This window comes from Notolepis coatsorum (assembly GCF_963971535.1).
Source record: "Notolepis coatsorum genome assembly, chromosome: 14".
Taxonomy (NCBI): Eukaryota; Metazoa; Chordata; class Actinopteri; order Aulopiformes; family Paralepididae; genus Notolepis; species Notolepis coatsorum.
In genome coordinates, this window is record NC_140178.1 from 112,646,141 (window position 1) to 112,660,601 (window position 14,461).

The 14,461-nt window shown below is 42.8% G+C and overlaps 1 protein-coding gene across 1 annotated transcript in view; it reads left to right on the forward strand.

Moving 5' to 3' along the window:
- The window catches only part of LOC311240719 (uncharacterized protein), a 47,545-nt gene that overhangs the window by 8,916 nt on the left and 24,168 nt on the right, over positions 1–14,461 (forward strand). The window contains exons 3-4 of the mRNA XM_084329293.1: positions 4,705–4,894; positions 5,700–5,823. Coding sequence (XP_084185419.1) covers positions 4,705–4,894; positions 5,700–5,823 — 314 coding nt within the window. The remainder of the gene's footprint in view (positions 1–4,704; positions 4,895–5,699; positions 5,824–14,461) is intronic.

Here is a 14,461-nt window from a genome sequence, read left to right on the forward strand (position 1 = left end):
GAAGGGCTTTTATTATAACATTCGTTGCAGACAGTAAAATCATTATGTCTCGTTTAGTACTCCTGAGGAGCGATGGTAGTCCACTCCGGCGGAGAGTTAAAGCTAACGTTATTAGCCGTGTTGTGATGAGCTGACATTCAGGACGTAAAAAACTAATACGTGCTTGCCGATTGGTGGTAACACACTGCATGACGCTACAACGTGTGACGCGTCTCTCTTCTGACCAATCAGTGGTCTGCAATGTTTCACGTGACTTTTCTGGTACCCAATAGGGTCGCTTGGAACCTCGATAGAGGAGTAGGGTATATCTGCTGAGCCGCAAGCCCAACGAGAGGAGGGTAATTTATTATTATTATTATAAAAAACAGCTGTGACGCGGTATTCAGCCTACTCTGCGGTGGCCGTGATGTAACAGCGATACCGCGGTAATGCGGTAATCGCGGCAGCTCTACCCATGTCAGCTTGAAGTGTCGAGCGACGCATCAACGAAATGTCAGAAAATATCCGAGAACAGCAAACAGCTGGATTAAAAGATGCTCCGGTATGCAGCTTAACGTGACCAACTACAGCCCCCAGATAACGGAGCTCAGTAAAGCAAAACTGTTTGTCTGCATTGCACCCCCGCCCCAACTCAATGGCCGGCCGGCCCCGCCTCTCTCTCTCTCTCGCTCTCTCTCTCTTGCGCGCACAGGGAGGGGCAGGGGGAGGAGGAAGGAGGGGGGAAGGACACGTGGCACAGCAGGAGACAGGACATTGGACGAGAGGCCAGGGGGAGGGATTTGCAAAGGGTGAGGGACAGGACTTCTGCATGAGGCTAGTTAGGCTTCATTACTTGGATAAAATTGTGAAGTTGATTTATGTGTGTATGCCTCTGACGTAGATCCTCTCTTTCTCTCTGTCTCTGTCTCTCTCTCTGTCTCTCTATGTCTCTGTCTATCTCTGTCTCTCTCTCTGTCTCTGTCTCTCTCTGTCTCTCTCTGTCTCTCTCTCTGTCTCTGTCTCTGTCTCTCCCTCTCTCTCTGTCTCTCTCTCTCTCTCTCTCTCTCTCTCTCATCCTCCATCATCTCTCATCCTCTAGAAGGCCTCTCTAAACCTTGTCTTGTGGCGAATATACACAGTACACAGTACAGAGTTGTACAGTACAGTACAGAGTTGCACTATATAGTATTGTATATTAGTACACTGCACAGTATTGTATATTGTATGGTAACTACGTCTACGAACATTGTACATATGTCTAAACTGAACACTGTGACCTCTTTTTTTTTTTCTTCTAATTTGTACTATGTTTTTATTTCATACTTATCTTGTCATGCACAGTCTCTGGAGCGCAACAGTAAGAAGCATTTTGTACAAAAGTATTCTGTACTTCTGTATGACAACTATTAAAGAAACTTGAAACTTGAACTTGAAACTACAGAGTACAGAGTATACAGAGTACAGAGTACACACAGTACAGAGGATACCTTTACTGTGCAGCTGACAGTTTGTTTCATCTCAGACATACCATCAACACCTAAGGTGGGGAGAACCCGAAAGAATACCTGTGGAGGCGGGCGTCTACCGGTACATACTGGAACCCCCAGATTGGAACATGTTACGTCACTGTTGGCAGGGGCCGGTTTGAATATAGGTCTGTTCAGGTCTATCTCTCTGGTATCGGTATTGCCCACTCTACCTCTTGCACCGTCGCCATCCACTGACCCATACGTCTTTACCTCGTCCTTACCGGCCACCTTTTGTACCCTAATTGCTTGTGTGAGACCTGCGTGATGTGAGATACGTCCCGAGAATGTTGGATCTAATTTGTATAGTGCGCTCGTACTGTCGTTGTTACGTGCATTCATCAGAAGCGTTCTGTTCTCGAATAGCATGGGGAACGTGTTCTCTGCGTCTAACTCTCCGACTACAGCGGTCCCTGTGCCCATCATGCCAATGCACTCTGAGGGATTAGCCCTTCCCGGTAGAAAGGAGCATAGCTTCTGAGGATCCTCTGTCATGATTTTATTGAGGTCGTCACTATTACATTTGTAGGCGTAATCAGGCTGCCATGGTGGTATGGTATAAAGGTTATTCTGAACCCATTCACATTCCAGACCGTACCGCACCTTGATGTTCCCCTGCTGGTTGATAGCCTCCACTACACCTGCCTCTATCACTGGCACACTACAGTCCATCTGGCCGGCCTTCATAGATGTTATGGGCGAATTCCACCACACGTTGAACATCCTTTGGGGTGGCGCTTGTATGATGTTATCGGGCCAGTTCGTTCTCTTGTCCCATTCCTTGTTACGAAAGTCATATTCCATCTGATATCCTGTCATGACAAAGGGGAATTCGTCATTAGTCCTCCTGGCAACGGCGATGAGACCCGTAGGCATAGGGGTTGTAACCTTGGTTCCACCTATGTCGGTCTCCGTTACGCACTGGAAGTTTGCATACTCGGCTTCCACTATCATAGGCTTGTAACAGTCATAGTCCATTAATAGCCTTTGTAGATCATTGGGCTGCCACTGTCCCTTCATGCTGTTATAGTCTGCATAGTACCAGTCATACTTCACAGATCCCTGTGTATGTACGGCTCCATTGGGCTGTTTGGGGACGGTGTTTGATTTCCATGACTGCATCGTGCTTTCATTTAAGAGTCTTTCATTGTGGAAGAAGAACCTCCTTGTGGATGTTGTGATCACATGTCCGTCTCTCTCATTCCATATAGCCCGATTTACAATCGGGACCGGAGGTGGTATCGCGCCTCCACCTCCTGCCGGTTCACCTACCGGTCCCCCTGCTGGATATGGGACAACATCAACAACATCCGTACCCTCGGGCCCGGTATCGACCTGAGTAATATCCATTTCGATTACACCATCGTTCGACTGAGGGGTCTGAGATATTGCCGTTTCTTCATGTCCTACCGTCTCACCGCGTATCCGTTTCGTAGGATGTCCGGTGTTTTTGGTGGGATCCTCCTCTTCTCCCCTCCTCCGATTGGCCTATCCTGTACAGTGGGATAGCCGGTGGAATGTATCGTGTCTTCTAAATTCCCTGACACTAAAGGAAGTATCCCCGCAACTCCTATCTTTATACGGTTCCTCCCTGCGATTGGCCTATCCTGTACAGGGGGACGGCCGGTGGAATGTATCATGACTTCTAAACTATCTGAAAAACGATCAACCAACAGAGAACCATGATATTCAAAAACGGTACACTATTGATGATGAATGTAACAGTCTGATATAATTATATCGTAATAAAGACATCAAAACAAATGGTATTGTCTGTATTTTATTATGACAATAAATAAAGTATAAGCCTTACATTCCTCATAGTTATAATGACAGCTGGAATAATGGGTGGGAACTAATATTCAATATCATTTGATCCATTATCTCGATATATATCACGCCCATGTCAACAGAACTTGTAGGTGTCATCACAGCAGCCGGTATCACATATACATGAGAAAGAAGATAATGACAACAGTATGGCTTAGTCCCATTTCCACATCATACGGTTATCTTCCCTCCCGGTGTAGGCCTTATCTTTGACCCGTCAGAGTATGTAGTGTCTTTGACCGTCAGCCATACTATTGAGTTCAACGTTAGGGCCGAGGGTGTTATGGAAGCACGAGCAACGTAATGGGCTGTATAAATATGTCATTGTCCTTCAATTAAGAATCATTAACGCAAAGGTATTCGTCTGTATCCTATTCACAATAACAGTCATTTAATAAGACCACGTCAGCATGTCAAAGGGGTCATATTAGAAGACATCTGCCATCTTCCATAAACTAACTATAGACTGACTTCAGAAGTGGTGCAATGTACCCATCTGCCTGAGCCTTATATAGATGGAAGGCAGTGAGCCACAACCACTAATCACACACACACACATGCAGAGAGAGAGACAGAGAGAGAGAGAGAGAGAGACAGAGAGAGAGAGGATCTACGTCAGAGGGCATACACCCATAAATCAACTTCACAATTTTATCCAAGTAATGACCCCTGATATAAGGTATTGCTATTTTTTATACTACAGTACACAATTTCATGGAGCTGTAAACTTGTAAAGTATAGTAATGTTTCTAAATACGTTCACGTATTGTGAAAGTGGCTCAGGACGTAGAGCAGTCGGATGGTTCCCCGTTCGATTCCCGCTTGCAGTGTTAGTTTTGACGTGTGTAGCGTCTTCAGGGTTTGCACAAGGTCCTTGAAGTGCTTAAAGTGCTTGATTTCTTTTACAAAAAAAAGTCTAGTCATGTAATTCCTTAAACGGCCCATTTTTTTAACAAGGTGCTTAAAGTCATTGAAAAAATCAACCATTTGCATTGAAAGTTTGTTTGTTCATCCATGATAAAAAAAATTCTGAATCAAGAAATATAACTTTTTAATCTAAAGTTATAACTAATTGTCGGAAATTGGTTTTAAGCCATAAATATTGGATCCAAATTCTATATTAAAAAAAATTCATTTAAAAGTGCTTTTAACCCTTTCACTGCGACAATACACAGAAGGTTAACCCTTTCACTGCCACACGACAGCAGGTTAAAACCGTCGGTAGTGATGGTAAAGGGTTAACCTTCTGTGGTGTGGCAGTGAAAGGGTTCAAATGAAAAATAATGCTTGGAAAAGTACTTGAAAGTCCTTGAATTTCATTTTGCAATGTCTCTGACTGTGGGAACCCTGCGTCTTGTTGTCCGTGTAGCGGTCCTCTTCGTCCACCATGGCTCAACCTCAACACAACTTCCAGGAGTTGAAGGAGTCGTCAAAGGCGCTCAACGACTTCATCCTGGGCAGCAAGGCTGACCATACAATCAGCCAAATGAGAGACGACACGCAGGCCTACATTGAGCGACCCGTGGAAACAAAGATGGCTGCCAACGAGATTTTAACAGGCAAGTAATACACAGGGTTCACACAAGGTCCTTGAAGTGCTTGAAATTCAAATCAACCATTCGCATTGAACGTTCTGTTCATCCATTCCATGATAACATTTATCTGAATCAAGAAATATAATTTTTTTTAATCTAAAGTGTAACTAATTGTCGGAAATGTACATATTTGATCCAATTTTATTTAATTTTTTATAAAAAAAACTGCATTTAAAAGTGAATTGTATCCTTTTTTAAATGAAAGATAATGATTGGAAAAGTACTTGAAAGTCCTTGAATTCCATTTTTCAATGTGTGGGAACCCTGAATACAGTACTGTATTCAATTGACTTTTTTTTTCTTTTTTTTAACGTGTTCCACTAGATTATTATTATTATTTTTTTTTTAAATCACAATGCAGACACTGTCTTGTCTTTCTCTAGGATAAGATATTATTTAGTTGATCCCCTTGTTGGGCATCATAACGGGGGAGGGGAGGTACAGGTATGGGCAGGGTAATAGAAGAAAGAGATAAATATAGGCAAATATAAAACTCGATCTGAATATAAAAATGTGCGGGAAAATAAACGGGGTGTAATCAATCAAATGAAATCTAAATACAACAAAAATATGACGCAAATTAACGATGTAAACAAAGGTGCAGCTGCTGAGGTATGCCCTTTTTGAACCCTTTCACTGCCACACGACTGAAGGTTAACCCTTTACTATCGCATCGCCGTCGGTTGTGTGATAGTAAAGGGCTAACCTTCTGTATTGTCACAGTGAAAGGGTTTAACACCGGTCCTTGTGCTCTCTCCTCCTCTCTCAGGTTTTGCCCAGACCGAAGAGAAGGTGAGCCAGGGCCTGCTGGACCTCCAGGAGGAGGTGGGGAGGCTGGAGGAGCAGATCCAGAAGGACACCGCCAGTAACCACACCCTGGACGCAGAACACCAGTATCCTGTGTGCATGATAATAATAATAATAACTTTATTTGTATAGCACTTTTCATACAGAGGTTGCAGTTCAAAGTGCTTCACAACAGTAAAAAATACAGGCATAAGCGAGCATAAAAAGATAGACAGGTAGAATCACAGTGTTTCACATTAGGATCTAGCATCCCAATAGGCTCTCCGCTTATAGTTTTCAGTAACACAAATAGTACAAATAGTTTAAAATGATTCAGTTAAAAAATAGTAAAATAAAAATAAAATAAAATAAAATAAAAATTATAAAATAGAACGGACATAAAAAAGTACAGGCATGAGCGAGCATAGCAAGATATGGCAAGTGACAACAATGCATAAAGTTTACAGACAATCCATGCTGATTGATCTGCCATAAGCAAGTGAAAGTTTACAGACAATCCATGCTGATTGATCTGCCATAAGCAAGTGAAGATTACAGTCTGTTCTAACAAACCAAACTGCCATGTATTAAAGTTTACAGACAATCCATGCTGATTGATCTGCCATAAGCATAATATTACAGTCTGTTCTAACAAACCAAACTGCTACAGCCAGGACACAGTTAACCTGGTTCTACTAACAGCCAGGACACAGTTAACCTGGTTCTACTACAGCCAGGACACAGTTAACCTGGTTCTACAACAGCCAGGACACAGTTAACCTGGTTCTACTACAGCCAGGACACAGTTAACCTGGTTCTACAATGCTACAGCCAGGACACAGTTAACCTGGTTCTACTACTACAGCCAGGACACAGTTAACCTGGTTCTACAACAGCCAGGACACAGTTAACCTGGTTCTACTACAGCCAGGACACAGTTAACCTGGTTCTACAATGCTACTACAGCCAGGACACAGTTAACCTGGTTTAATGCTACAGCCAGGACACAGTTAACCTGGTTGTACAATGCTACTACAGCATAGTGTTTCACATTAGGATCTAGCATCCTAATAGGCTCTCTATTCAGTAATTAAAAAGTGCACTAACCGACGGACATAAAAAAAAAAATACAGGCATGAGCGAGCATAGCGAATAATAAGAATAGTTTAAAATGATTCAGTTTAAAAATAGTCATCAGTAAGAAGTAAAAAGTGCAATAACCGACACATGAATTTGATAGGCAGTGTAAAAGAGTAGGCAGGGTAAGAATAAATACAAGTTGTGTCAGGATATCCCTGATGTTTCCTCTTGCCACTAGGTGGTAGCAGATATCTATCAGTGAAATGCCTGAGCAAAGAGATAGGTTTTAAGCTGTCTTTTAAAGATGTCTAGCGAGTTGGCTTCCCTGATGTTTTGGGGTAGTTTGTTCCATAGTTTTGGGGCATAGTTGATAAAGGCTGCATTACCGATCCTCTTTTGACTGCTTCTGGGAGCCTCTAGTAGTCCAGCAGCTGATGATCGCAGTGTTCTTGCTGGTGTGTAATTTATTAGAGTGTTGGCGATGTAGCTAGGTCCCTGTCCATTTAGAGCTTTGTATGTAAGGAGAAGGACCTTAAAGTCAATTCTAAATGTTACAGGAAGCCAGTGTAAAGCGGCTAAGACTGGACTAATGTGCTCTCTCCTTTTGGTTCTAGTTTTGGATTAGCTGAAGCCTCTGTGGTTTTCTTAGGGAGACCTGTGAAAAGTGCATTACAGTAGTCTAGCCGGCTAGATATGAATGCATGAATTAGCTTCTCAGCATCGTTCTGATTAATAAATGGTCGTACTTTTGCTATATTTCTGAGATGGAAGAACGATGTTTTCGTCACTTTGCTAATATGAGAATTGAAGTTCAGTTCTGAATCTATGACAACCCCAAGACTAGTGACCTCAGATTTGATCCAAGGGGTTAGTCCCCCCAGGTTCTTTATTAATGTTTCTTTTTTAGTTTTGGAGCCGATAATTAGAATTTCAGTTTTGTTCTCGTTTAGTTTCAGGAAGTTCTTACTCATCCATTTATTTATTGCCAGTAAGCAGTCTGTAATGGAGCTAATCGCTGTATCATTTGGTTCAGCAGATATGTACAGTTGTGTATCATCCGCATAGCTATGGAAATCTACATTATGTTCTCTGATGATATCACCCAGCGGTAACATGTAAAGGGAGAAGAGTAAAGGACCTAAGCAACTCCCTTGTGCAACTCCATAGTTGTTGTCGTATATATCAGACATGTGATCTCCTAGTTTAACATAGAATTTCCTCCCTCTGATGTATGTTTTAAACCAGCCTAGCACATGGTCTGAGAAACCGACATGGTTTTCAAGACGATCGATTAGAATATCGTGATCGATTGTATCAAATGCTGCACTGAGATCTAACAGGATAAGGATGGAGATCTTATTCTCGTCAGAGTTTAGTCTGAGGTCACTGATTATTTTGGTGAGGGCAGTTTCAGTGCTATGATATTTTCTGAATCCTGACTGAAATTCTTCTAAGATGTTGTTTTCTTCAAGAAAGGAATTTATTTGAACTGAAACTATCTTTTCAAGTACTTTACTAATGAATGGTAGGTTGGATATTGGACGATAATTTGCCATTTCATTACTATCCAAGTTAGGTTTTTTTAGTAATGGCTTTACAACTGCTGTAAAGGCATCCGGGAAAATACCAGTCCTAAGGGAAGTGTTTATGATATCTAGCACAGGGCTTGAAACACTATTAAATACCCGTTTGAAGAAAGCTGTAGGTATAGGGTCAATGTCTGAGGTGGAGGAGTTACATTCTGAGACAGTTTTGCAGAGTACATCTAATGTGATGCATGTGAAACTTCTCATGGTTACATTGCACGGTTTGCCGCAATCAACTTTATTTCCATCATGAGTAATGCTGGCCCTGATCAAGGTTATTTTGTTGTTAAAGAATAGTGCAAGTTCTTCACACTTAACCGTTGATGACTGAGGAGGTGTAGGGGCAGTGTTGAGTAGTACATTAATAGTGGAAAAGAGGATTCTGGAGTTTCCAGCATTTTCTGTAATGATTTTAGAGAAGTAATCTTTCCTTGCTAAGCGGATGGTTTTATTATAAGCAGTTAAAGCATCTTTGTATATATCACAGCATATGGTGGTTTTTGTTTTTCTCCATTTTCGCTCCGCTGCACGACATTTCCTTTTTTCTTCGTTGACCGTATTATAGTTTAACCAGGGCGAGGCTCTAGTTTTCTTCTTTTTCGTTTTTTAATGGGGCGACAGAATTTAATATAGATGACATTGCATCATTGATATTTTCTACCATTTCATTTAGAGAGCTGTCATGATTGTGTGCAGGTTCATGTAGTCTGATAAGATCAATGAACTTTGATTCAGCTTTGTCGTTTAGGAGCCTCTTTTTAACTATGATTTATTTTTTTGTTTTAGTAAGGGTTATTTGAGTATCAAAAAATATACAGTGATGGTCGGAGAGAGGTAATTCAGTTATTGAGATATTTGTTATGCTTAGCCCAGTTGTTGTTATAACTAAGTCTAGTGTATTCCCAAGCCGGTGAGTTGCATTTGTTATATGCTGTATTAGGTCAAAGCTATCCAGTAGATTTTTTAGTTCCATAGTTTTGGAGTCTGTTTTCTTATTAAAATGGATGTTCAGGTCTCCATTTAGGATCACCTTATCATATCCGGTAACACATAGTGAGATCAGTTCAGAGAGCTCCTGTATAAATACTGGTGAGTGTCTAGGCGGGCGGTATATTGTGACAATAATAGTTGATTCTGTTTTTAGTTCAATGGCAAGATATTCCATTGACATGAACTCGCCTAGTTCTGTGATTCTAAACAAGAGTTTTGAGGAGAAGATTGCTGCAACTCCTCCGCCCCTGTTATTTTTCCTGGGTATTTGAAAAAAGTTATAGTCTGGTGGACAAGCTTCAATCATTATTGATGTAGCTGTGTCATTATTTAGCCATGTCTCTACTAGGCAGATGCAATCTAAGTTATTTTCTTTAATCAGATCATTTACTAAGAAAGTTTTATTATTCAGTGATCTGACATTTAGGAGAGCTAATTTTATTTGTTGGACTTCTTTAGAGGTCTGCTTTGGATTGACCGTGATGGCCCTGAGGTTAATAGCAGGTAAACGCATTGATGGTGTATATTTTTCACCATGCCATTGGCTGGTTAGGATTACTTGTATGTTTTGAGAGATGGCATGGCAATTGTGCTATTCTGTACCGTACTGACTGTTCTGTGCTTTCGGGGACATTTGATCAGACGAGATGGCCTTGTGTGATATGGGGGGGGACGGGACGTCTTGTGCTGCTGTAATCCGTGGTGAGATTGTGTCCTTCATGATTATCTCTCGTGCTGGTGTGAGCTTAATATTCTTGGAGGCCATCAAGGCATGACGCATGTTTGCTGATGGGAGCTTTGAACCTAAGCGATTTGGGAAGAAGCCATTTCTTTGAAAACGTTCTGGGTTATTCCAGAAAACATTGAAGTTGTCAATGAATTTCAGGTTGTGTACGAGACATGCAGCCCCTAACCATGAATTAAAATTTAGGAGTCGACTGAATGCTTCCTGTCCTCTGCGAAAGCATGCAATTGGTCCACTGATGGACACATCAGTGTTTGTGTACACAGACTGATGTTTGTCTAGTGTGTTCATTAAACGTGTGAAATCGTCTTTCAAAGTCTCTGTGCCAGTCTTCTTTCGCAGGATGTCAAACGATCCAGAGTGAATGACAATTTTTCTTATTCCCGGTCTGATTAGTGTTGGAAGTTTTTCGGCCAGCTCTTTGACAGATGTATTGTCTAGACAGATATTTTCTGTGTTTGCCATCTCCACATACCTTGTTGTGGAATCTCCAATCAGTATACAGTCTATTTTCTGTGTGAGGTTAGCATTTTTCTTTCCAACAGTTTTGGGGCCGTTTGTTTTTGGGCTAGGCCTAGTCTGCCGGTTCTTTCCACAGTCCTGTGGCCTTGGTGAAGCCTCGTTAGCCTTCTCAATAGCCGGCATGTTAACGCTGGTCCCGTACCTTCGGCGTTGGCTACCGCGACGTTCTCGGCGCATGATAGTCTCTTCGCTGTTAGCCGTTCGCTCGGTCTGGGTCGTGTTTGCTAGCCGTGTCACTAGTGGCTCTGTTTTCCTCGTCGTTAGCGTGTGCTCCGATGTGCCGGCTGTTAGCTTCGCTAGCATTAGCGTGAGCTCCGGCATGCCAGCTGTTTGCTTCGCTAGTGTTAGCGTGAGCTCCGGTATTCTTGCTATTAGCGTCGTTAGCGTGAGCTCCGTTTTGCCCGCTGTTTGCTTCGTTAGCGTTGTTAGCCACGCTTCTATGTCTCTTTGCTTTGGGTGTTGATATGCATGTTTCTGAGAGTAGGTTGAAACTATTTCTTGGCGGTACCGGGGGTGAGGTCCTGGTTCGAGCCTCCAGCCTCCAGCTTTACAATCTTCATACGCATCTTCAAGCAATTAGTACATTCTGTGGGAGAGCCGAGTCCCGGCATATTCCCTTATTTCCTGTCTTTTCAGGTTAGGCTAAACTGAAGCTAAGCTAGGTACTTAGCTGGTGGTGGTGATGATGATGATGGTGGTGGTGGTGGTGATGGTGGTGGTGGTGGTGGTGATGGTGGGTCACTCACTTCACATCCGGGGTCTTTATGAAATAACATACAGGAGAGCTGTCTGTCGCTCTCTCCTAAACGGGGCAGCTTCCGTCGCTCTCTCCTACACGGGGGAGTTCCGTTGCCCTGGAGCTGTGCTATTACTCAGACAACCAAAACCACTGTCGTCTTCCGTCTCGTTAAAACTCAAAATGAAGTATGAAGTATTCTCGCCTTTCATAAATATCCTCGACTTCAGTGCCCGACATAGTCCTTTGTGTGTAGCTGATAAGACGGAGACTTCTTCATTTCGCCTGTCCTCCCACGGAGAGATCTCGCTACTCGTCCTTTCGGTGAAGTACTGCGGTCATAAATCTAAATAAATAAATTCACAATTCAAAAAAAAGTACAACTGATCCAATCTTCTCAATCTTTAGCAATAACATTTCAGAACATGAACAGTTCTTCAGAACATGAATGGTTCTTCAGAACATAGGCTTCTCAGTGGTGTCAGTGGACTCATCCACAGCTATGGAAATGCACTGTGCATTTTTTTTTATTCTATCACAAAGCTGTTTAATCAAATCACCAGCCAGTATTTCAGTTATTCTGTTTGCTGTGCTATCTGAGGGGGATTTGCTTTTGTTTGCCTTCAAACATGGTCTCCATCCCTTCAGTCATACATTATTTTCAAATTGCCACCCTTCACAAGAGCTACCGTTTCTTGGCATATAGTCACATTGGTTTGGTGCTGGGACTCAGGATGAACGCATATTTTTCAGTCCATTCACCTTTGAATTGCAGTCGACTTTTCTTTTACTGACCATCTTTGAAAATGCCATATTTTTCTGCTGGCTGTCTGCTGGCGAAACTAGGCTAGTAGCTACATTTATCTCATGGAGATAAAACTGGGAGCGAGTTTACTGTAGATGCGCTGTCAACTCTGCTCTGACTCAGACTGTTTAAGACCCGCCCTACTCTGCCTCTGATTCGCAGAATGTGGGTGAGGGGGGAAAACACTGACGGGACGCTGAATGTGATTGGACCAGACTAGGGATGCCCCGATCGATCGGCCACCGATCGTTATCGGCCGATAATCAGTATAAATATGCGATCGGTGATCAGTGATAATGCTTTATTTTCGCCGATCGTCAAAACCGATCTCACTCGCTCGTCTCGCTGAGTTCTGTCTCAGACACCGGGAGCTGTGCGGCGTCTGCTCCTCCCTCCAGCCCCTCCCGCGCGCATGTAAACACGGGTCTAGTAGTCTAGTCTAGTGGGACGGGAGGACGGCGTCTCCCTTAGCTAACGTTAGCTACCGTTACAAAATGACCCAGTCAACCATTCACTTCCAGTCCAATACATGATGAGGCATTGTCTAACCGAATGGTATCTAGCCGGCCAGCTACCGATAGCTCCTGACATCAACAAACGCTCCAGCAAGTCTAGTAGAGACGTGTATGATACCTCAGCTAGCTCATGTTAGCTGACGCCAGCTCACTGTTCAAAACTAAATGTCCCACTGAACTAAATAGTTCACAGAGGCGCTGTATCAACGTTATATAGCCGGCCAGCAGTAGCCATAGATAGCTCCTGATATCAATGTTTTATAACACTCATTCGATGCGTATTCAAGCTGAGGGCATGTTGTTGAATATGATCAATAGGGTCTAGCTGCAGCTCCGGAGAATCCTGGCCGTAGCTGCAGGCTACTCGAGTATAGGGTCTAGCTGCAGCTCCGGAGAATCCTGGCCGTAGCTGGAGGCTACTAGAGTACACACAGACAGTGGAGCTTGTTGCGTGGTGGCGATGTCTCGCAGATAATACAAGTACAAGTCTAATTATATAATATATTGTATAAAAAAAAATTTATATAAAATAATTTTACATTTTTTTTAATCAAAAACGATCGGTATCGGATCGGTATCGGTCGATATGGCTCACGACGATCGGTGATCGGTATCGGTGGCAAAAAATGTGATCGGGGCATCCCTAGACCAGACCCATACACAGACACAGACAGACAGTGGCAGTGCAGCGCACTGCTCGCAGTCAGAGGAGATAACGAGGATGAATTTGCCTTCCACTTTACTTGATATCACTCCGGAATCACGTTTCAACCAAGTCACTAACGTAACGTTGCTGGCATGAGCCTGCGCTATGGTAGCCTACAAGTGATAAAATAAATAAAACTTCCAACTCTCGCGCAACGACTCGGCAAACAGTTGCGCGCCGCATTAACACTAAACTTTAATGTCAAGTAGGGGGCCGCAAAATATCATCCCTCGGGCCGCAATTGGCCCGCGGGCCGCGAGTTTGACCCCTGATATAGTAGTATCATAATAAAGTGAATCACAGGTTGATTTACCTTGTGTAGCGTGCAGTCAGCAAAATATGACTTCCCCGTTCCCCCCCCCTTCACCGTTCCATACCTGAAACCTGCTGGCTTTTACTACTACACCACGTGACCCCTTTGTGAATGGCGTAACAATAACAACGCATGTTGTTTGGTGTTATTTTCACCAGGGTTGATGGTGTTTTTCACCAGGGTTGGGTATGGTTAAAATTAAATTTATTCATATATATTTCTTTTACAAATCTCTGTCCCAATTCTAATAAATTCACACTGTGCTCGTAAAATAAATGTCCAGGTTCGCACACATCTATTTTTTTGCTCGCACTGTCGAGCCCTGTCTTTGTTTACTGTCGGAGACATGTCAGTGGATGAGCCTGGTATGTATTCATGTTGATAGTTGATGTCAGTGGATGAGCCTGGTATGTATTCATGTTGATAGTTGATGTCAGTGGATGAGCCTGGTATGTATTCATGTTGATAGTTGATGTAGGTGGATGGCTGAGTTTAGTATGGCTGAGTTTAGTTTTTGCATACATCTTTTTTTGTTTAATAATTATAGATTTAGTTTTGGGTAACTGCAGAGAGAATTTGAGAAAGGGATGAATGTGAGAGAGGGAGAGAAAATGCAATTTTGAGTTTGTGTGGACGTCTGGCTGAAATCCACATCTCTCCAGACTACAGAGGGTGCAAGGGTTCTGAGTAGGAGTATGAGTCTGGGCCCTGTTCCCCGTACCTGGTTCAACTAAGTCGATCAAAAGT